Here is a 22,306-nt window from a genome sequence, read left to right as displayed (position 1 = left end):
ACCTGCAGCCCACCTTCTTGGGATCACACAGGTAAACAGCCCCTTTCCGTAACCTTTACAATAACTTTTGTAGGCAACTCAGACTTACAGTTTTTTTCACCCTCATTTAACATTCCCCCTTTTGCAGGCATGTCCAAGCAGGTTTGTTTTAATAAGGACCTTTATAAATCCTGAGCTTTGCAGGCGACTTTCTTCCCTTCGGAAAGCTCACCCAGGCATGGCTCAATTAAAATTCACATGGGAAGGGCTGGCTTTTAGAAATGCATCTTAGTAACTAAAACAGGCCCCGCTGAGAAAACACGTTCCCCAAACCTCACATTAGGACACGGGAAGGGTCCCAAATGCCAACTCAGGAAAAGCAATTTCTCTGCTCTGCCTGTAGCTTACAGTCTGCTTTTAATACATTTATTTTGCAGAGGACAATAAAAGCATTAAAGTCCAAGGCAAGGGAAACAAAAGAAAAAAACAAATGAGGCTACATCAAATAAAAAAGTTTTGCACAGCCAAGGAAACCATCAACAAAACGAAAAGACACATATCCGCCGATGACCCATCTGATAAGGAGTAATCCAAAATTTATAGAGAAGTTATAAAACTCAACACCAATAAAACAAACAATCCAATTAAAAAATGGGCTAAGGACCTGAATAGGCCCTTCTCCAAAGAGGACATACAAGTGGCCAACAGACATATGAAAAGATGCTCAAAGTCACTAATCATCAGAGAGACGCAAATTAAAACCACAATGAGATATCACCTCACACCTGTCAGAATGGCCATCGTCAATAAATCCACAAATGACAAGTGCTGGCGAGGGTGTGGAGACAGGGGAGCCCTAGGACACTGCTGGTGGGAATGCAGACTGCGGCAGCCACTGTGGAAAACAGTGTGAAGGTTCCTCAAAAAATTAAACGGACCTGCCATTTGACCCAGGGATCCCACTTCTAGGAATGTATCCTAAGAAGCCTGAAACACTAATCAGGAAGAATCTACGCACCCCTATGTTCATGGCAGCGCTATTTACAGGAACCAAGATTTGGAAGCAGCCCAAGGGCCCACCAGTAGCTCATGGATAAAAAGAGCTGTGGGACATTCACACCGTGGAGTACTACTCGGCGTAAAATGAAGGAAATCTTACCCTTTCTGACGGCATGCATGGACCTGGAGAGTATTATGCTAAGTGAAATAAGCCAGTCAGAGAAAGACAAGTAGCATAGGATTTCACTTTTATGTGGACTCTAATGAAAAAAATAGAAACAGACACATAGACACAGAGAACAGACTGACAGCTGTCAGAGGGGAGGGAGGTTGGGGGCTGAGTGAAAAAGGTAAAGGGATTAAGTAAAAAACACACATGCTCATAGACACAGACAACAGAGTGGTGATTACTGGAGGGAAAGGGGGTGGGGGGCTGAAGAGGGTAAAGGGGGGTAAACGGTGATGGAAGGGGACTTGACTTAGGGTGGTGAACACACAATACAATATACAGATGATGTAATACAGAGTTATACACTTAAAACCTATGTCATTTTATTAACAACATCACCCCAATAAATTCAATAAAAATAAAAAGTCCAAGGCACAGGACTTTAGAGCTAAATACCAGTTTATAGGAAATGCAAGGGACAAAGGAAAATGTTAAAAGATACCACAGGGATGCCACTGGCAAAATCCAGAATGTGGGGAACTACAGAGGAAAAATAACCCTTTCTTCAACAAATCAATGACAAGAAAACAGACTGATAGGGACTTTCAGGGAATAAAAGAGAGGGAATGGCCATGTCAACCAAATACAATGTGAGGGTCATGTTTGGATCTTGATTCCAATAAGTTAACCATTAAAAAGATACTTGTGCCCTAGTTGGTTTGCTCAGTGGTCAGAGCGTCAGTCTATGGATTGAAGGGTCTCGGGTTCGATTCCAGTCAAGGACACGTACCTAGGCTGCAGGTTTGATCCCCAGTCAGGGCGCATACGAGAGGAAACAGATTGATGTTTCCTTCTTCCTCTCTCTCTCCCTCCCTCCCTCCCTCCCCCCACCTTCCTCTCTCTCTCAAAAATCAATAAAAACATATCTTTGGGTAAAGATTTAAAAAAAAATTATACTTGTGAAATGAGAGGGAATTTGAACCCTGGACATTTGAAATTACCTGTTCTTTTACAGGTTTGATAATGCTATTTGATTTCTCTCAAAAGTCCGTATCTTTGAGAGCTACATACGAACCTATTTATTAATAAAATATGATGCCATCTGGAATTTGATTTAGAGCTACCATGGCTAGGGACATGGAGAAGACCCATTTTATGTTGGCAATTGTGGAAGCTGGGTGATGGGAACATGGGCGTTAATTATACCATTATGTCTACTTTCCTGTACTTTGGGAGTTCACACTAAAAGTTCAGGGAAGATTCAAAGGCAGTTCCTCTTGCTTTGGGGGAACTGTGTCAGGCAGCCCCTGACCCATCCCAGGAAGAGCCCCAGGGTGGAGTTTCACCTTCCCTGAGCTCAATTTGGGAACAATCAGCAGAAAAGCTAACATTGCAGCAGTGGGGAAGGGGAGTGTGGCCAGCTCTGAGGAGCCTGTGGCTGTTTCCTGTGCTGGGGCGGGGGAAGGAGGATGTCCCTTTGTGGGGGGAAGCCACAAGGCATCCATCACGCTGCACTTCCCAGGGCTGCATCCTCCTGGCCCTGGCTCAGGGGGTCGGTCCCATGGGGACAGGGAGGGACACCTGGGGAGGCCCTGCCTTCCTAAGAGAGGCAGCACAGGGGCACCTCCCAGCCCTGGAGCCTGGACAACCAAGGTGCTTCTGCAGCCAGCCAAGCTCTGGGGCTGAGGCAGTGGCCCCGTGAGGTTTTCAAGTCAGAACCGACCATGTGGAAGTGAGATATTTTGCCGTAGCATTGACCCGAGCACAGCAGCCCGTGGCTCCTCTTCAGTGACAGCAAGGCTCTTCCTTCTGGACCATTTTCTCTTAAGGCTCAGGATTCATCAAAGGCTGTGGCAGACTCTCTCCTGCAAGGAGCCAATGCCCTCAGGAAGTCAGGAGAGCTAGAAGGTTCCTCAGAGCCCATTACCATGGCCATCCAACATCCACATAGCCCAGCTGCTGGTGCTTTAATCACACGGCCTCGTGGAAATGTCCCATCAGCCCTAGGAGGTGAGCACTGCCATCACCATCCCATTTCACAGATGAGAACACACAGCCCAGAGAATCAAAATCACATGCCCTTAGGCAAACCACTGACGAGGAACTGTGCAACGTTTCGTCCATTTAGTTGGCAATTATTTATTGCGTGCCTGCTAAGGCTGGGTACTTTTGCTTGGCCAAGGTCATGCAGAGAGAAGGCAACTAAGTCAGAATCTCAAACCAGGATGTTCTGATTTCAGACCTGGTGTTCGGACTTGCCAAGCCCATGGCCTCTGGAGTTGGGCGTACACACACCCCAGGAGGCATATACAACAATCCCAAGATGTAGAAAGAAACATAAAAATAGCAGAGCTCCCATTTATATCCTGCCCTTTCCCATTTTTATTTTTGCTGAATGTTTTTTAAAGATTTTTTTATTGATTTTTATAGAGAGAGGAAAGGAGAGGGAGAAAGAGAAACATCGATGTGAAACATCAATTGGCTGCCTTCTGCATGCCCTGCCCCAGGGATCGAGCCTGCAACCCGGGCATGTGACCTGACTGGGAATCAAACTGGAGACCCCTTGGTGCCCAGGATGACACCCAACCAACTGAGCCACACTGGCCAGGGCTTTGCTGCGTATTTTATAATGAGTCTAATCCCATTAGGAGAGTACTAAACATACAATTGATAATTATATAAGTATCAAAAGTAAGGGGTAAACACCCCCCATGCTACTGTTCTTGGGCTCCATCAAAGCTGGAGTCGGTGACATTCTGGCTGAGTTGTAGTGCTGAGGGCCCCCAGCAGCCTCAGGACTCAGGACCCCAACAGCCTAGGGTTGAGACCTGCTCTGACACTTACCACTGCATGACTCTCAGCAAAGTTAACTGACCCCCCCCCCCCATGACTTCATTGGTCTGGGGTGGCTGCAAGATAAGAATGTGCTGCCAGGACTGAGAGCCACTGGCCACCAATACTGCGCTTTTCAAATGTATTCAACCCCATCACCTTATAGGCCTAGAACTCCTTGGGAATCAACACAAATAGCACCGCTTTAAGGTTTTAAGGGCGGCTGCTCCAGATTAAAGTCTAAGGCTACCTCAAGAACAGGGGGCTTTTATCTGGAAGCTGGGATGGCATGTGTTCAATAGTGAAAATTGCTTAAGGCAACTTTCTCCCCATTTCCTTTGCCTCCCTGACAATCCTGGGCCTCCCTGCACCTTTCCAGCTGCACCTGGAGATACTATTTGTACAGCAGGCTTATTAAGGCCTGTCCTTAACTTGACACAGACGACGTCTCTGAATGTCACATGTTAGTGAACCTGCTTGCTTAGCGTAGACCTCTATTTTTAGTAAGCACCAAAAAAAACTCCATGATACTATATCCTAGCACCTCATTTGTCCTATTTGTTTACCAGGCTGTGTCTCACAGAGGCCTGGGGGCCAGGCGAGGGCAGGACCACATCTAATTTGTCTCTATACCCCACAGGGCCTGGCACAAAACAAGCATTCAGGGAGTGTTTGCTGAGAGAATGAGGCTTTAATTGTCCCCTGTGAGTGGGCTGAGAGCAGGTGTTCCTGAGTTGAAGTGCAGGTGACTTTAGGGAATGGGCTATAGCAGGGACTATGACTCTACTGAAAATGGCACAAAAGGCAGTAGAGGGCAGAGGGGGACAGGTGGGGGTGGGGTGGGGATGTGCTCATGCATGGTATGTGTATCTATGTGCTCCAATAGTGTGTGTGCATATAGGATCTGTGGCTTTTTAAAGGGAGGTGACCCAAAAAGTTTAAGGATCACCAGAATAGACTCTACAAGCAATGACCAGGAGTCTGTTTTCCTTTCTGAAAGGGCAAAATTGGCGACATGTGCATTAGCTTACCAGGAATCAAAGGAGGGATGCACCAGACCTACTGAGCACTCCTAACACATCAGTCCCCGACACAGCCCAGAGGAGATCTGGCACCTCTGGAGCACCCATCCATCTCTCCCAATGTATTACAGTTGGAAAAAGTAAGAATCCATTGAATTCACAAGCACACACAGGGAATTAAAATTCTGATCTGTCTGACAGCCAGCACACCTCTCCCCTCTAAAGTGGGGTCAGGAGCCCTGGTCAAGACTCCCACAGCCCTGTCCCCATTAATTCTGTTATGATGTACTTAGCTATCTCCCTCAGTAGAAAAAAATAAGCATCTACTTTGCATGCCTCTAGGCAAATAAACTTGGAAATCTAGACAGATGAAATGGATAATCTTTTTAAAAGATACAGTTTACCAAAATTGACTCCAGTAGAAATAGAAAGTGTAGAAAGACCACTTCCCATGGACACAATAGAGAAAGCGATCCTGGAACCAACCCCTAAAAAGGCACCAGGTCCAGATGGCTTCACGGGGGAACTCTATCACAATTTTAGAAACTAGGTAGTCCCAACAATACATTGTTCCTGAGCACAGAACATAAAAGATGCTTAAGCCTAACAGCACACCAAAAAGGACATTACAGGCAAATATCAGACTCATGAATATTACTGAAAGAAATCTTTAAATGTTATCAAACCAATGCAGGTCCCACCACTATAAGAAAATAATACACAGTGACCAAGTAAGGTTTATACCAGGAATGGTTCAATATAAGTCAACATATTGATAGATCTAAGAATAAAACCATAGTTTTCCATAGATACTAAAAAGTTTATGATGTAATTCAACTCCCATTCCTAATCAAAACTCTCAAGAAAATAGGAATAGATGGATACTTCCTTATCATAATTATATAAATACACCTCAATCCTAAAGCCAACACTAGAGATACTCTTGCTGGGGTCAGAAACAAGAAGTATGCCTACCATTTCCAAAACTATAAGCATGCTACTGGAGATATCAGACAATGCAATTAGACAAGAGAAAACAGAGGCTCTAGCTCAGTGAGGGCAGGGGCCAGGTCTTACTCACTATTATATCTCCAGGATGTTACTCAATAGTTAACTGGATGAGTAACTGAATAATGGCTCACATTAATTGAGCACCTCTATTAACAAAATCAAGGGTTTCACAAAATGCTAGAAGAAAATCACACTGTTAATTGATTTAAATGGATTAACCCATTCAAGGCAAAAAACCTTTTGAGATAAGTACTATTACTGTAGCCGTTTGACAGATGAACAAACAGAGGTCCAGAGACGTTAAACGACTTGCAAGATCACTGTTGGTAAATGTCTTAACTTCCAGCCTTGCCATGGTACCAGGCCCCTTACAAACTGTCTCCCATCCAATGAGGGAATGAGGTACCCTCCAGAATGCAGGCTCTGGAGCAGGACTGCCAGGTTCGTACTTCAGTTCTGCCATTTACCAGCTCTGACTTCTTAGGAAGATTCCTTCCCCTCTCTGTGTCTTACCGTCCTCCTCTGTAATTCAAGGGTGCCAATCGTGCCAATCTGCTACGGCTGGAGGAGTTATTACATAAGCTAATAAACGTCTGCTATATGCTAAAGTTCCATAAAACGAGCATGACTTCCCGCAAATTCCCTAAGTACCTTCATCAATTTCTGACAACACCTGTTCCACTAGCAATCCTTCTTCCTTCCTTGGTTTTTGCCAGACTCATGCCCAGAGTTGAGGATAGCACCTCACACGCATCACCATTATACTGTTACCCGGGACAAATTGCAAGATAAGGGCTGGTGTTGGCCCTTGGGGAGTTCCCTGCAGAAGCAGAGGGAGGCCCTTTAACATCAGTGAGCCAGAGCCAGACCCACATCTGGATCAGCTCACTTTAGCCTCTCAAGGCTCACAGTGTCCCTTCTGAGCCATGACGTTTCTGTGCTGCCTGCTTCCCAGCAAGGAGTCACTCTTACACATTACAAAGCATAATTCCCCATCCTTTAAGCTGGCTGGCACATAGTAACTTCTTTCCAAAGAGCACATTTTAGAAAAGAGTAACTTCACAATGGAAAAACCTGACAACCATTACCCCGGCCAGGTGGATCAAGGTCAACATCAACAGTGACAAACCATGTTGAGATCTAGCTAGCATGTGATAGAAATTGTCACTTTATCTTTGTGGTCTTCCTCCCCAAAACCCATAGCCCCTGTCTAACCATGAGAAAAACATTAAAGAGACCCTAATTGTGGGACATTCTCAATATACCAGTGCTCCTCAAAATTGTCCAGCTCATAAGAAACAAAGACAGTCTGAATCTGAATAAAGGATAGACTTTAGGTCATAATAATGTATCATTACTGGTTCAATAATTGTAACAATACTAATACATACTAATGTAAAATGTTAATAACATAGGAAACTGGGTGCTGGGCGTATGGGAACTCTTTGTATTATCTTTACAACTTTTCTGTAAATCTAATACTGTTCCAAAAAATAAAGTTTATTTTTTTTAAAAAAACAGATTCTGGGGCTTTCACTGTGGTCATTTAGACACCCATATGGTGGCCACTAGGCACCACTGCCAAGAAAAACTATAAAAAGCACCTCCCATCAGATTTGGCTTGGAAACTATTTCCCCGGAAAGCACCCCCCTGCCAAAAAAAAAAAAAAGGAGTTAGCTGATTGTGAATCTGGGAGGGGTATGAGTATTAGTTCCCTGCAAAACATGACTTTAATCTTATCGAACAGAAAGACCACTGATGCTAGAGGGATCATCTGCAGATTCTTAATTGTATATTTTCAAAGCAAAGGATGGCCTCCAGATTGCAACTTGAGAAGACTGGTCTCTCTTGCTGGCTAATTATTTCCATCTCCAGCCAAAATACAGAAAAATTACTAATTACCATCTTTACTTGGTATCCACGTAAAGGGGACCCCTGAAGTCAAAGCAAGCCCCTCACCTAAGGTGGCCAGTGAAGACCCACGGAAGGGAAGGGAAACCTTCGCATTCACCTGCCTAACAAGCACCTCTGGGAAAAAGCAAGCCCCCACCCCCACCGGACAGGTCCTGTAAAAAGGCCGCCTACACAAACCAGCCAGCACAACCCCTTCCTGTGCTCCCCAGCCCACAGTGCATCTGGAAGTTACCAGCAAGCCTGCCCCTGAGGCTTCGACAAGTTTTGGCTGGGCTGGGCTGTCAAAATCAGGAAGCCTGGTTAGATTTTTTGTTTTTTTCCAAGACAACCTGCTAACCAGAAAAATACAGTGAGGTTGGGTGTGCGGCGGCCTCCTTCTGCTGAGGGCTCTTGTTAAACATGTGAAGTGACAGCCCAGCCTGGGGAAGTCCCCAGCCCACAGGGGCAGAGGGCACTTGAAGGCCCAGACGGACAGGTCCTTTAGGCAGAGTCTGGATGCATCCACAGGCCCGCTCCCCCCCCCTCCCTGCCCCCCTCCGAGCCCCGACATCCATCATGACCATGGGGTGCCGATCGCTTGAATATGCTCAGACTGATCCCTGGGGTGACTGGCAAAAGCAGCACCACCCAGGGAGGAAATGGGCCGCCTCCTGACTGTGCAGTCAAACCGCACTCCAGCCTTAGACACAGACAAGCTCTTCCTTAGTTTCAACACAAAGTCCCCAACAAATGCCGCTCACAGCCGCGCCTGCAGGGGAGGGGGATCAGCTTTCACCTGCCAGGACCACCGGGCTCCGTGGCGACCCCTTTGTGCACCAGCCCCCTCCCACCTGCTCCATTCCTCGGCTTCCTCGCCTCCTCCCTCCAAAGGCAAATCACTTCTGTTGCCCTCTGACCGCCCAGCGACAGGCAAGAGGCCCGCTGAGCCCCCTGCCACCTTTTGCCACCCTTCCCTCCGCGAGAAGTCACAGTAACTGGAAACTGACGCCCTAGGAGGCTCAGTGAGCTTACTGCCCCCTAAGGGTGGCAGCAGTCCCTGGCCTCACGCCCGCCCTCTCACTGGGAAGAGGCACCCCCTCACCAAGCTCCCCAGAAGTGTGACATCTGGAGCAGAGGGGCCCTGTGCCCACTCCCCAGGCCCAAGCCCCAGTCAGGGCTGGGGGGCCAGGCCCGGGGGAGCCTCCACCGACCTTCGATAGGATTCAAATAGTCATAGTTGAAGAGCATGGAGAAGTCCAACTCTTCCTGGGGGCTGCCCCCAGGCTCGTGGCCCAGGGCGTCCCCTCCGTCGGGGTCTGGCTGCTGTTCCGGGGCGTCCATGGCGCGCGAGGCGGCGGGGGGGCTGCGCGCCGGGGCGAGGGCGGCTCGGCTGCCTCCCGGGCCCTTTGCGGGGGGTGGCAAGGTGCAGGGAGCGGCTGGAGAGGCGGGTGGCGTGCGGGTCACCGTCCTCGTGGGCACGAACGCCGGGTCCGGGGCGGGCGCGCGGGGCTCCGCGGGTCGGGACGCGCCGGGCTGCGCGGCCGCCGAGCTTCCTGCTCCGAGGCACCTGTTGCGCCCCGGGAGGGGGAGGCGGGGACGGGCGCCGGCGGCGGGGCGGGGCGGGGCTGCACCCGGCGGGAGGGCGGAGAGGCGGCCGCCGCCAGCCCTGCCCCGAGCCTGGGCACGGCCGCGAGGGGGCCGCTGCCCGCCCTGCCCGTCCCAGGGTCTCCACAAGAAAGCGGCTGCCACTTAGAGCGTTGCCCTATGTGACCAGCTGAGCCCAGTCTCGTCCCTCTTTCCTCCTCCAAGGGGGCGGACCTGTAACTCCATGTGCCTCTGTGTACCCACAGCTGTCACATAGCTTTCACCTAGAATTCAGCCGCCTACACGCCCCTAACTCCATTTCCCAGGACCTGGGGAAGAATCAGATACTCCAAGCCCAGGCCCCATCTATGCCTCTCCGCCACCTGTCATGTGCCAGGTGCCAGGGACCCAGCATGAACGGGACACTGTGGCCCTGGAGAAGCTCCGGTTCTGGCGGGGGAGAGGCATGAAGGAGATTAACAGGTGAACAAAGACTATCTCCTGTAAGGTGACAGGAGAGACCTCACCAGGGCTGTGGGGTAAAGACTGGGGGCTGGGAGGCTTCAGTCACTTCTGTGGTCATGAGGGCCTCTCTGGGAAAGTGACATTTGGATGAACCTGGTTGATGGGTGGATCTGGGGGAAGAGTGTTCTGGCAGCGGGAACAAAACAAAAAAAAGAAAGAAAGCAACAGCCAGCAGGAGCTCTGCATGTTGCAGGCTGAGCCAGGAGGGCAGTGCAGCAGGGGAGGCTGGCAGGTAACAAGCACACCTGGATGCTTGTTAAAAACAGATTCCGGGCCCCTCCCTGGAGCTTCTGATTCCATAAGTCTGGGGTAGAGGCTCAAGAGTGTGTATTTCTAAGCAAGCATCCAAGGTGAATGTTATGAACAGGTACACTTGGGGGAACACTACATAAAAGCCCACTACCATCTCCTAAGAAAACTCTTCCAGGGCTCTTGGACCAAGTTAGCTGAAGTCAGAAAACAGACTCAGAGGTAGAAAAGGTTAGAATAGTGTCTTCAACCCTCATAGCACATTAGGATCACCTGGGACACTTTTTTTTTTAAAAAGCCTGTGCCCAGGCTTCAATCCAAACCTGATGAACCAAAACATCCAAATGTGTGTGTGTGTATTTTAATAACCTCAAATGAATCTAACGTGCAGCCAATGTTGAAAAGCACTGGATTAGAGGAGTAGGTAGGACAGGTTCAGGGATTTCGAGAACCACAGCTTGACCTTGAGTGGGGACTGGTCCAACCATTCCCGGTGCACCAGAAGTATGGGGAATATGCACTCTTCAGGGGAGCCATCTCTGCTCTACTAAGGGATGTGTGCAAAGCTATCAATCATCATTCATTCCACAGATATTTACTGAGCACCTGCTAGGTACCTGGTACAGCTACAGGTCGTGGGGACACAGCCATCGACAGGGCATAACCTCTACCCTTCTCATGCTTCTATCCTGGAAGCAAAGGGGCACAGCAATGAATAGGTTTTCCAAATTGCATTAGACCAATGGTTCTTAACCCAGGCTACACACTAGACTCACCTGGAGAGCTATTAACAAATCCAAGTGGCTGGGCCCCACCAGAGACCACTTATAATCAGACTGTTTGAGGGTGGGGCCTGGGCCTCAGTATTGTTTAAAAGCCTTCCCAAAGCCTTCCAATGTGTGGCCAGGGGTGAGAACCCCTGGTTTAGACTCCAACTCCATTCTAGGGGCCTGGGCCTGGCTCAGGACTCACCAACTTTCAGAGTCCAGGGAAGCACTTTCTAGTTATCAGAATTCAAAGAAATCCTCTTATTTCATAGGCATAAGCACAGCTATCCTGGGTGTTTCCAACAAGCATCTTAGGAGGTAGGTAATTAACTTACGTTGAGAAACAGAAATGACCCAGGGTAGGGCATTTATAGCCAAGTGTCTAGAAGAAGAGGGATGCTCTTGGTCCTATGGCAGGACCCAAAGTCCAGACCCTGAAATTTGGTCAGGGGTGAACAAGGAACCAGCCTGCTGTGTGCTATAGAACAGGAGAAGCCTGGTGTCACCATCTCATGTCTTTTCTCATCTCCCCATTAGGCATTAATGACTAAATGCCTCCACTCTAGTGGACCTGGGTTGAGTTTGCCTACCCAATCATTCCCCCTTGTTCTGATAACAGCACTTCAGTGTGTTCCTTTGGGAAACTACTTGGTTCTACCTAAATACAAATATCTGAGGAGCATTAACCCCTGCCCCTTCCCCACCCCAGGTGGCTCTGAGTCCTGAGACTCTTCAAGTTGGCCCTGGAGGGACCCACCACCCACAGCTCTGCCCTCCTTTTCCCTACTGCTATAAGCTCATTTTTATCTACAGCCTGGACCTCTCCCCTGAAAACTGGGCTCAGATATACCACTGTGCACCCAACATCTCCATTTGGCTACCCAACAGGTATATCAAAGTGAATGTGTCCCCACCAAACCCTATTGTCCTCTGAAACCTCTCCCATGGTCCCAGCTCAGATATCACTCACACATTCATCCAGTTCTCTGACCAAACACCAAGGAGTAGCCCTGGCTTCCTCTCCTCTTCTCATCCACATGCAAACCCTCAGCAAACCCAGGCAGCTCCACCTTCACCATGGAACCCAAGTCCAACCATTTCTCACCAACTTCACTGTCTTTCCTCCCGCCCTAGTAATCCAAAGTCCCCATCATCTCTCACCTGGATGACTGCAGTAGCCTCCTCCCTGGTGTCACTACAACACGTGCTCTTACACAGAGCAGCCAGAGGGATCCTTTCAAAATAGACATCCCATAAACCCTCCCCTGGCTTCCCATCAAGTTTAGAGTTAAATGCAAACACCTGGCCAACCAGGCTCCAGGTAAGCTGCCCCACCCCAGCTCTCCTGGGTATCATCTGTCGCTCCCCCCTCTCTTACTGCCTTCTGCCAAAGGTTTGCAGTAGCTCAGCCAAATCCACCCTGCAGGCATATAGGGTGGGCAAAAGTAGGTTTACAGTTGTTCATATGGAAAATAATACAATAACTAATGAATAATAATATAGGAATAAACTGTGTTTCACGTACTCACAGCTGTAAGCCTACTTTTGCCCAACCCTGTATTATGTTCAGTCTGCCCTGTAATTTTTTTAAAAATCTGGACTAACAATTTTTTAATTGGGATATTTCATTTAAAAATCCAAATTTCCAATGTCTCCTATAAATGAGAAGATCTGGCCACAGCAGCTGACCGATATTCCCAGATGGGCCAGTCACCTGGAGCTGAGTAGAGGCCACCCACTTCAGATGATTCTGTGCCTCTCAGGTCCCCACAGACACCCCCCCCCCCCAGCTGCCCCTGTCTGTCCTTGTGAGCATGTGAGCTTGAGACTCTGGTCTCCAGGCTCTTGACTCCTTCTACTGGTTTTGCTTCTCCTTTTTATTTCTCACTTCACAGCATGTCCCCCTCTTCCTTGTGGAACTGACATTTAATCCAGGGATGTGGTGAGCAAACTCACCTCTCCCTTAAACTGCTGTCCTTGGCTTTAATTCAACAGGCGAGCCCCCACCCCCCAACCAGGGGAGCCTCATCTATTGAACCAGAGCCCTAAGAGCAGGCAAAGGAGGGCTGGTTAGTCAGGGCATGGAGCATTGTCGAGTCTTTGCCCAGCCTCCAACTCTTCCTCAACCATCCACCTTCATGCCATCATCACCGCCGTCACCCTTCTGTCACCCAGGCTGTCTTCCTAGATGTCTGCACCCCCGGGACCGTGTGTCTGTCTCGTGTCCATTCTCTCTCCGCAGTGTCTCTGCAGACTCTACCATCTGTGTCAATTTCATAATTTTTGAAATCCGGGAGTGACAAGACCAAGCACGCTGGGCCCTGGCTGCGTGGCTCAGTTGGGTGGAGCATCACCCCATACACCAACAGGTTGTGGGTTCGATTTCCGGGCAGGGTACATACCTAGGTTATGGGTTCAATCCCCAGTCAGGGCGTGTAAGGAGGCAACTGATTGATGTTTCTCTGTTACAGAGAAACATCAGTGTTTCTTTCTTTCTTTCTTTCTTTTTTTAAATATGTCTTTATTGATTTCAGAGAGAGGAAGGGAGAGGTGGGGAGAGAGAGAAACATCAATGATGAGAGAGTCATTGATCGGCTGCCTCCTGCACGCCCCCTACTGGGGATCGAGCCCACAACCCAGGCATGTGCCCTGACCGGGAATCGAATCTCTATCTCCTGGATCCTAGGTCAACGCTCAACCACTGAGCCACGCTGGCCGGGCACATCAATGTTTCTCTCTTTCTCTCCCTTCCTCTATCTCTAAAGTCAATAAAAACATATCCTAGGGTGAGACTTAAAAAAAAACAGAAACAAGGAAGCTGACTCCAGGGACCTCAAAACTACCCTCCACCAGGCTCCCTTTGGCACGACCACCCTGCCCCCGCAAAAAGCACATGGCGAATCCTCTTGCCCTTTCTTTCTTTCCTCTGTCAACACATTGACTAGACTTTCCCTAAACTTTTAGTTACTCAGAACATAAATGGCTTCACATATGATTGTGTCTCCCCTACTTTACAAAAATATATCTATTTATCTGACTTTCAAATGCAAACAAGCATGTCATGCGTGTCTCGGATTTTCTCCACGGCACCTAGCTGCGGTCTGGCAGCTAGAACATCTTCCAGGGATGCCTCTGGGCTCCCTGGCGGAGTGAGAGATGGGTGGTCCAGAACCCACAGAGAAGACCCCGGAGAGTTGGTGGAAAATGGATTTATCCCTTCGGGAAGGTCTCCTGAAGGTCGTTAGGTTAAAGGAAAGTAATAACTTGAATGTAAAACAGTAAAATAATATTGAAAATGGCAGCTAAGATAAACGGACCACTTTATATGCACTGAGAGCGTCACAGACATGATCTGGGTACCCCCATGTGTAAGGCTCACTGTCACCTCCACTGAGGAATGGGGAGGCTGTGGTATTACTTTTAAAAGTCACACGTGCCACCACAGAAATGGTTTTGTCCCATGCGAATCTGATACTCATTACTGAGTCACATTGTTCCTGGGCTATTAACTAAGGGTGGATTTGCTAAGGGACATTTTTGGACCAAGATGAAACGCTAAAAAAAGTCTTGTGACTCCCAGCGATAGCAGAGGGTGAAGGGGAGCTGACATGGGGAATCTGGGCTGGGCCGAGAGGAAGACGTCTGACGTGGCTCATATGCACGAAATTAATGGCATATACCATCTGGTGTCAAAGACAGAGACCATCCCTGCAGAAGCCCAGGGCTCAAGGGAACACAGTTTGAGAACAGCAAAGGAGAATGCCCTAGGGACTAGGAAGTGTCACTTCTTGCCCCCTCCTCTGCTCCACACTGGTCCCGGCCACCATCATTTCCTGCCGTGGCCACTGCGACAGCCTCCCACCAGCACCCTGAGATTCACTCTCACCTGGCTACAGGCCGCTCTCCACTTACTGGTCAACACAATCCTTCAAAAGGTGACCCAGAGCTCAGCCCTGCTGCTTAGAAGTCCCCGATGCCTCCCCACTGCCCCGAGAATAGGCTTCACACGGCTCGCAAGGCCCTGTGCGACCCTGCGCGACCCTGCCCTGGCTTCCGTCATGATCTTGTCTCCCGTCACAGTTCCCCCGCCTTCTCTGTTCCAGCCACTCGTCTTCTTGCTGGTCATTGAATATCCCAAGCACACGTCTCTCCCCGGGGCCTTTGCACTGGGGGATGCTTGTCCCCCAGACATTTTCCAGGCAGCTCCCGCACCACTCAGAGGTCAATGAAAAAGACCTCTCTTTAGAGAGGAAGGGGCCACCCCGTCTCAATTAGCAACCCCTACAGCTCTGGGTTGACTTGTGTCCCTCCCCAAAAATATGTTTGAGCCCTAACCCCGGTTCCTGTGAGTGTGATCTGATTCGGAAATAGGGTCTTTGCCGATGGGATCAAGTTAAGCTGAGGTCAGCAGAGCTAAGGTCTCTCATCCAAGGACTGGGGTCCTTCTGAGAGGACAGGAAGAGGCCTTGTGATGATGCTGTTAGGGAGTGGAGTGATGCATTGACAAGCCAAGGAATGCCACCACGGATTTCCAGGAGCCACCGGAAGCTCGAAGGGACAAGAACCCTCCCCTACCAGAGCCTCCTGAGCGCACGTGGCCCTGCTGACACCCCGATTTCAGACTTTGAGTCTCCAGAACTGTGAGAATAGGTTGCTGTTGTTTCAAGCCGCCCAGTTTATGGTAATTTGTGATGGCAACCACAGGAAACAAGTACACCCACCTACCACACACACACAGCCACACTCACACACACACATTCACACATGCAAACTCACACACACTCACATACACACACACACACACACACTGACTCACAGACACACTCACATACACACACACTCACTCGTATATGCCAAGTCACTTGCACTCTCTTCTCCCATTTTAGTCCCTCACGTTTACCACCACTTGACATCTCGGTTACTCCTGCGTTCACTTGCTCGGTGTTTGCCTCGTGAGGGTATAACTGTCTTGGCCACCACTCTCTCCCTGCACCTTGCACAGGAACTGACACATAGTGGAAGCTCTTAAAATGTTCATGAAAATGAATTAATGGTCCAAGGAGCTTCTAAGAGGAGACGAGGGTGAGCTGGGCCTTGCAGCAAGGGAGCCCCAAGTGGAAGGCCAGGCACAGGCCAGGCAGAGGGAGTAGTGTGAACAGTGTGCAAAGGCATGAGGGGACGGGTGCAGACGCCTCTGAGTGTAGCACATGCCGGAAATGCACCTGCTAGAATCTCAGGCCAAAGAGGCACCCAGCTGGGCCTTGGCCTCTGAGAGAGGCTTTGAGGAAATGGGTCCCTGGGCAGGTCATTACACTGGAGAGAACCGAATATGGAGGGGATGGGGGCCACCAGAAGTTACTGAGTGGCCCAGAAGGCAGGGTGGAAGTGGGGACAGGAACCAACAACCCCCCCCACACACACACACACACTCCAAATCCTGTGGAGGGCGGGCTCCTTCAGGGGCTGCAGCCCTCTCCTCCAGCTCACTGCTCTCTTGCTGGGTGGTCCTGCTGCAGGAAACAGGAGAAACAGGACCATGGAGCCTTTAAACGTCAAGCTTTTGGCATCAGCCGGGTCTGGTTCTGCCCTTGGAATGCCTTGACCACTCCCTTCTTGGTTTCCCCGTCTCTAAACAGGGATCACGTTAAATACCAGCCTCTGGGGGGGGGGGGGGTGAGACTCCACTGACATATCCGTAAAGTGCTTGGCCATAGAGCATGTCTCTCACTGGGAAAACAGGTCACCTTCCTGCTATATTATTCAGCCCCACGAGAGTGACATGGTGGAGTGGGCCTGAGTCCAAGCTCTGAGGCCCAGCGATGTGACCCTAGGGGAGTGACTGTACCTCCCTGCGCAAGACGGGGATACTGACTGTCAGGCTGGTATGAGAATTAATGAGGTGGCGCATGGAACGCCCTCAGGATGGAGCCTGGCACATAGCTGGCACTCAGTAAGTGGTGGCTGCTGTCATGGTCATGGTTGTTGTTTGTTGTTCTTGCCTTTGGGGGCTGATTCATCCCGGACAACAGCATGAAAGCATGTGCCTGTCGGATGACCCAGGAAGAATTTCCGTTTAGGCCACTAGCCTGAGGTGGGAAAATGTGGAAGTCAACGGCCACCGTCATTGTCAAAAGGAGGTATAGGAGAGCGAGCCAAAAAGATGACATGGAGCTACAGAGTTTAAGTCTTTGACCTTAACAAGTCATGTCACCCCTACTGTGCATCATTTATTCATTCATCATTCATTCGTTCATCCATTTAACAAAAAAAAGTACTGAGTACCTACTACATCCAGGCACTGTTCTGGGCACTGGGGCCACAGAGGTGAACACGGACGAAGCATGTGCAGTCACCACCAGTGTGACCAGTACAAGGAAGGGCACAGCGCAGGGCAGAGGCCCAGGGAGCCCAGAGGAGGCCTCCAATCCAGTCTGGGCAATAGGAGAGTCCCGAATTGCTCTTCTAGCAAAGGAACAAAAACAGAACCTGCCTGGCTTCTTCTAGGCAAAATGTGAAATATTCACTCACTATGTAGTGAGGACTATCCAATGAGAAAATGTCAAAGAAAGCACTTGGTAATGGTTTTTTTAGGTGGGATTTTTTTGGGGGGAGGGTAAATAGTGAATTAATGAATCATACAGTAATAATGACAGCAATTATTTACTGAATACGTGGAGAGTCATATTGATTATTAAAAGATTGAAACTCTCCATAGATTGGTAAATGATTGCTGTCATCCCCCACCCCCAAAGGGCCTTTGCTGTCTTGGGGCCTTCCCTGCAGTTCAGCAGATAAAGAGTTAAGCCTGGCCCAGCAGAAGAGTCTTCTTGGACCCTGCTCCCACGGTTCTGATTGGCTGGTACTCATTATCAAATATATTAATGATTACTCCAGGTAATATTACTATCAGTCTTTTATATTTGGGGAAACTGAGGCACGGGAAGTGCAGTTTCTTGCATAAGGTCATGCAGCTAGCGGGTGGCAGAACCAAGATTTGAACCTCTCACCCAGATCTCAAGCTGTTGACATGTTGGGCGTAGAAATATCACCTAGAACCCAGTGGACATTCACAGAAATAGGAGACCTGGCCCCCGTCCTCAGGGGAAAGCTTTTAATAAAGGGAGTCGGAGGAGCTTCTCTCCGAAGTTCTGAGAAAAGGAGGAGAAGCCGGAAGGGCCCGTGGCGGGGTCTCTGTTCTGTGCAGAAACGGAAAGCCGCGCTGGCCTTAGAGCCTCCTGGCCATCGGGGGACTTCTCCCCTCTGGGGGAGGTGGAAATGCTGTCCTTTCATTTCCCTGAGGCGAGGCAAGGCAAGCCCTCCCTGAATCATTCTATGCTCGGGACAAAACAGCTGCTGCCTCAGTTTCCCCATCTTGAAGGATGATGCTGGCACCCTCCACATCCTCCAACACTTCTCTCCTACCCTCCCAGGATATGCCAAGAAACACCATGGTCATGGAGAAAAAGCCCAGGATCAACGTACGGACCCCTCCATTTGCTCCTCTGTCAAATGATATTATAAAAATTAAGATAATGTTAGTGAGTTCCAGACAAACAGAGCACACAGCCTGGGTTCAAATTAAACACAACAGAGCACAGAGCCTGGGTTCAAATTAAACACAACAGAGCCTGGGTTCAAATGATGGCTCCACCACTTCGCGGGGTAACCCTTGGCCAGTCACTGCACCTGTCTGTGCCTCACTCTCCTCCTCTGTGCAGGAGACAATGATCCACAACTCACCGAGCACACTTGCCCTGACAATTAAATACTTAATGCTTGTGAACACTTGGGCGTGCCGCTCCCAGCCACTGCTCACTATGCATTTGCTCTCACCCGCGTGGACAGCAGTAGAGCGCCCACTGTGTGCCAGGCATTGTGCTGCTAACGTGCTGTGTAACCCTGGGCAAGGCTGGCTCTCAGTGTCCTCAACCGTCAGACGACAATAACATCTCATGTGTGTTAACCGCACGTTAAGCACGGACGTCAGCGTTTTACATGCGTGATTTCATAGGATGTTTGTGACAATCCTATGAAGTCAGCAAGATCATGTTTCCCTTTTGCTGATGGGGAAACTGAGGCTTCCCAGCCATGCTCTTAACACAACCTGTCTCAATATGAAGGGCCAGTAAGTTAAAAATTACCTGGAGAGGTTTGAAGTGCTACATCTCTTCAACATGTTTTTTGTTGTGAAATCCAGTTTCTATATCAATGTTATTGTTTTTTAACTTTAACAGGAATTGCAGCTAACATTTACCAAGCATTGACTATGAGTACAACACCATTATTATTGGCCCCATTTTACAGATGTGGAAACTGAGGCACAGAGAGGTTAAGGCACTTACCTAAGGTCACCCAGTGTGATGTGGTCAAACAGAAATATTCTAATCCAAGCAGAAGGCAGGCAGCTCTGGTCTGGGAGTGAGCAGAGCTCACCCTGGAACTGTTTATTCCTGAAATACTTTCCATCACCCCACTTCAGATAAAACTGAGCACACCTCTTTTAAAGATCTTCAGTTTTTCCCAGGGCCTTGGCCCAAAGCTACAAAGCAAGGTCAGTATTTTCCTGCCATGCAAATATTTCTATTTGCTATTCATGGCCCCACCCATCTGCATGCACACTTCAGGTCTGTCTCTGTGCTCACGTGGTCTTTGAGTTTAAAGGGGCATTAGCTTTTCCCCCTGCAGGGCACAGTTGAAGCGTCTCTCACACCAGCTCTTTGATGCCTGGAATTGCATTCTGTGTGCCCAGCTTGGAATGCCGAGTGTGGTTCCGGGGAACAATGTGGTGCCCTGTCTCCCACATGTGTACATACACTGGCACGCCATGTACTCACAATCCCTGCACACATGAGCATGAGCTGGGAGGGCAGGCAATGCATGTACACATATGAAATACACAGACTTCCACACCTTGAGAGAGGGTCAAGTTCATCAACCTGAAGCAGAGGGGGAGCAGCTCTAATAAAATGGAGCTGTGTTATGTATTATATCACAGAGTCAAACAGAAGCCCAACTTCTCTTCCAAGCTCACTCGCACGCTCTCTCTCTCTTTCTCTCTCTCTCTCTTTCTCTGTCTTTCCTTTCCAATTAGAGCTCCATTTGGCATTGCTCTGTCCCCCCACCCCCACCATCATAACATCAAACACTCTGTCAGTATGTATGACAGTAAAAATCAATTCATGTCCTTGACGTATCTGTTACCTGTCTGAGAGCATCGCTTTTACAGGTGATGCAATATTAGGTTGGGGTGTGTTTTCTTCCCATTATGTCACATGCCTGACCACTAGCAGAGGACGGGATAAACAGGTACCAGTTAAAACATTCAAAGTGTTGGCAGGGTCTTGCTTTTAAAAGTGCAACTCAGCTATGTGTCATTGAGGGCCACTGTGGCAAAGCACACCGTTTACCTAACCCGAGGCATGTGGCTCTGGTTTTAAAAAAAAAAAAAAAAAAGCCCCTCAGGTTTATTTACTGAAATTGTCATTTCTTCCCCCCCAGAACTTTAATCAGCCACGCAGAGCACAAAACCTACATTCAACTCTGATTTTATGACACCAGGCTAACTCCTCCTACGCATATTTATTTCACTTAACTCTTGCAGCCCTGCCCTCTGGGCAGTGCCCCTCTGTAGGCAAGGCTGGCCTCTGAGAAACACATCACATTGGCCTGGTTTCCACTCCTCCAGCCCCATGCGTTCACGTACAGCCCGAACCCCGCCACCACCCCAACCAGATGGCGGGTTTTCATGTCATATTCTTATACGTTAAGCCCCTCCCGTCAGATCCGAGGAGTATGATTCCGGGGCTAAATCCAAGAGAAGGAAAAAAGAGGCAGAAATACGGAAAGCAGAGTGTAATCAGATCGCAAAACAAACTGATGGTACACTGCACTTTAAAGGGGGAGCCGGAGGACTGGATCCACCAGGCGCATCAAAAAAAAAAAAAGGTGGGGGGAAGAAAATTGTTTAAATGTCCCAGAGCATCTGCTGCTGTAACTGTTCACAAGCAAAGTCTTCGTGTCTAGTTTTGCTATAGAGTAAAAGATCAAGCCTGCTCTCCTAAAACAAGAAACAGAAAAGCTAAATGATATCATAACATCATCATCATCATCATCATAAATCCAGCTGCATCGCATCTGCTGTCAAAAGCCGAGTGCTGAAACGGTTAAGCAGCCAGCGGTTAGTAGCGAGAGCCTCCCGGTGTCCCACGGAGGGGAAACTCCTGTGACAGCCTCGCCTGGGGAATCCCGCCACGGGCACCGCACCGCGGGCGCGCGGTCCCCTACAGCAGCGCCCCGGCTCCCTCCCCGGCCAGGGCGCGGGCGCCCCTCCTCCTGGCCACTCTACCTGTGCGCCCTGGGACACCCGCGTCCCCCGGCCTCCCTCCCCGCGACTCAGCCAGGAGCCCACAGCGCTGCCCGAGAGGAGAGCAGAAAGGAAGGGCTGGGAGGCGGGAGGGGGGAGCGGCGGAGGGGAGGGGGGCCAGTTACCTTGGTCCACAGACCCCATGATGCGGAGGGGATGGCAGTGCCCCGGCTTGAACGCAGCCTCTCTCTGCATCTGGAGGGGATGGGGGCTCGGCGCGCGGGCGAGCGGGGCGCTGTGCTTGGAGCCCGGGAGCCGAGGGGGCGCCGGCCTCTAGAGCATGCTCGCGGCGCGGCCCCGCCGAGCAGCCTGCGAGCGGCCCGGGAGCTGCGCGCCTCCCGCTCCGGGCTCCCGGCTCCGGCTCCGGCTCCGGCTCCGGCTCCGGCTCCCGCTGCCGGCGCGTTGGAGGCGGCGCGGCTGGGCGCTCGGCTTACTCGAGAGGGAACGCGACTTCCTTCCCGGCGCTCCGTGTTTATAGGCTTTCAATGCAGTAAAATAACGGGATTCCCTCACTGTTTCCTCCTGTTTATCCAGCGCCATGGAAACCACTGGATCCCGTCCATCTCCAAAACTAAGGGCTTTCCTGCAAACTTCACACTCAGGAATCCATGACGTCGCCTCCTCCGCGGCCAGCCAGCTCCGTGGCTCCCTCAGCCGCCAGCACAAGTCCCTGATTGTTCGGGAGAAAAGTCAGAGAGAGGGAGTGATGCGGGCGCAGGGGGTGGGGGCGCGCGAGTGTCCAAGTGGGCCCTGCAGGCGCTCCAGGCGGCTGTTTGCAAGGCTCGCCCCAGCCACCGCCTGCCCCAGCCCGCTGCAGCTTTTAACAAATCATACCCTGACTCCCAAGACCCCCACTTTCCCAGGGGGCGCCTCCCAGTCAGAGCTGCCCAGGGCTCACACCAGCACCCCAGG

The 22,306-nt window shown here is 50.0% G+C and overlaps 1 protein-coding gene across 4 annotated transcripts in view; it reads right to left on the bottom strand.

Annotated features, from left to right (window-relative positions):
- NFATC2 (nuclear factor of activated T cells 2) overlaps positions 1-21,909 on the bottom strand; it is a gene marked incomplete at its 5' end in the record, with an annotated part of 148,208 nt that extends 126,299 nt beyond the window's left edge. For 2 of the 4 annotated variants that reach the window (XM_081148790.1, XM_081148789.1), the window contains one exon: positions 9,118-9,247. In XM_081148790.1, coding sequence (XP_081004916.1) covers positions 9,118-9,247 — 130 coding nt within the window. Of the gene's footprint in view, positions 1-9,117; positions 9,248-21,519 lie in introns of those variants that run through there. The other 2 variants (XM_081148791.1, XM_081148792.1) reach the window with 2 other exon arrangements.
- Positions 21,910-22,306: the final 397 nt, after the last annotated feature.

Source organism: Miniopterus schreibersii (assembly GCF_964146895.1).
Source record: "Miniopterus schreibersii genome assembly, chromosome: 10".
Taxonomy (NCBI): domain Eukaryota; kingdom Metazoa; phylum Chordata; class Mammalia; order Chiroptera; family Miniopteridae; genus Miniopterus; species Miniopterus schreibersii.
This window is presented reverse-complemented; position numbering and strand designations above follow the sequence as displayed.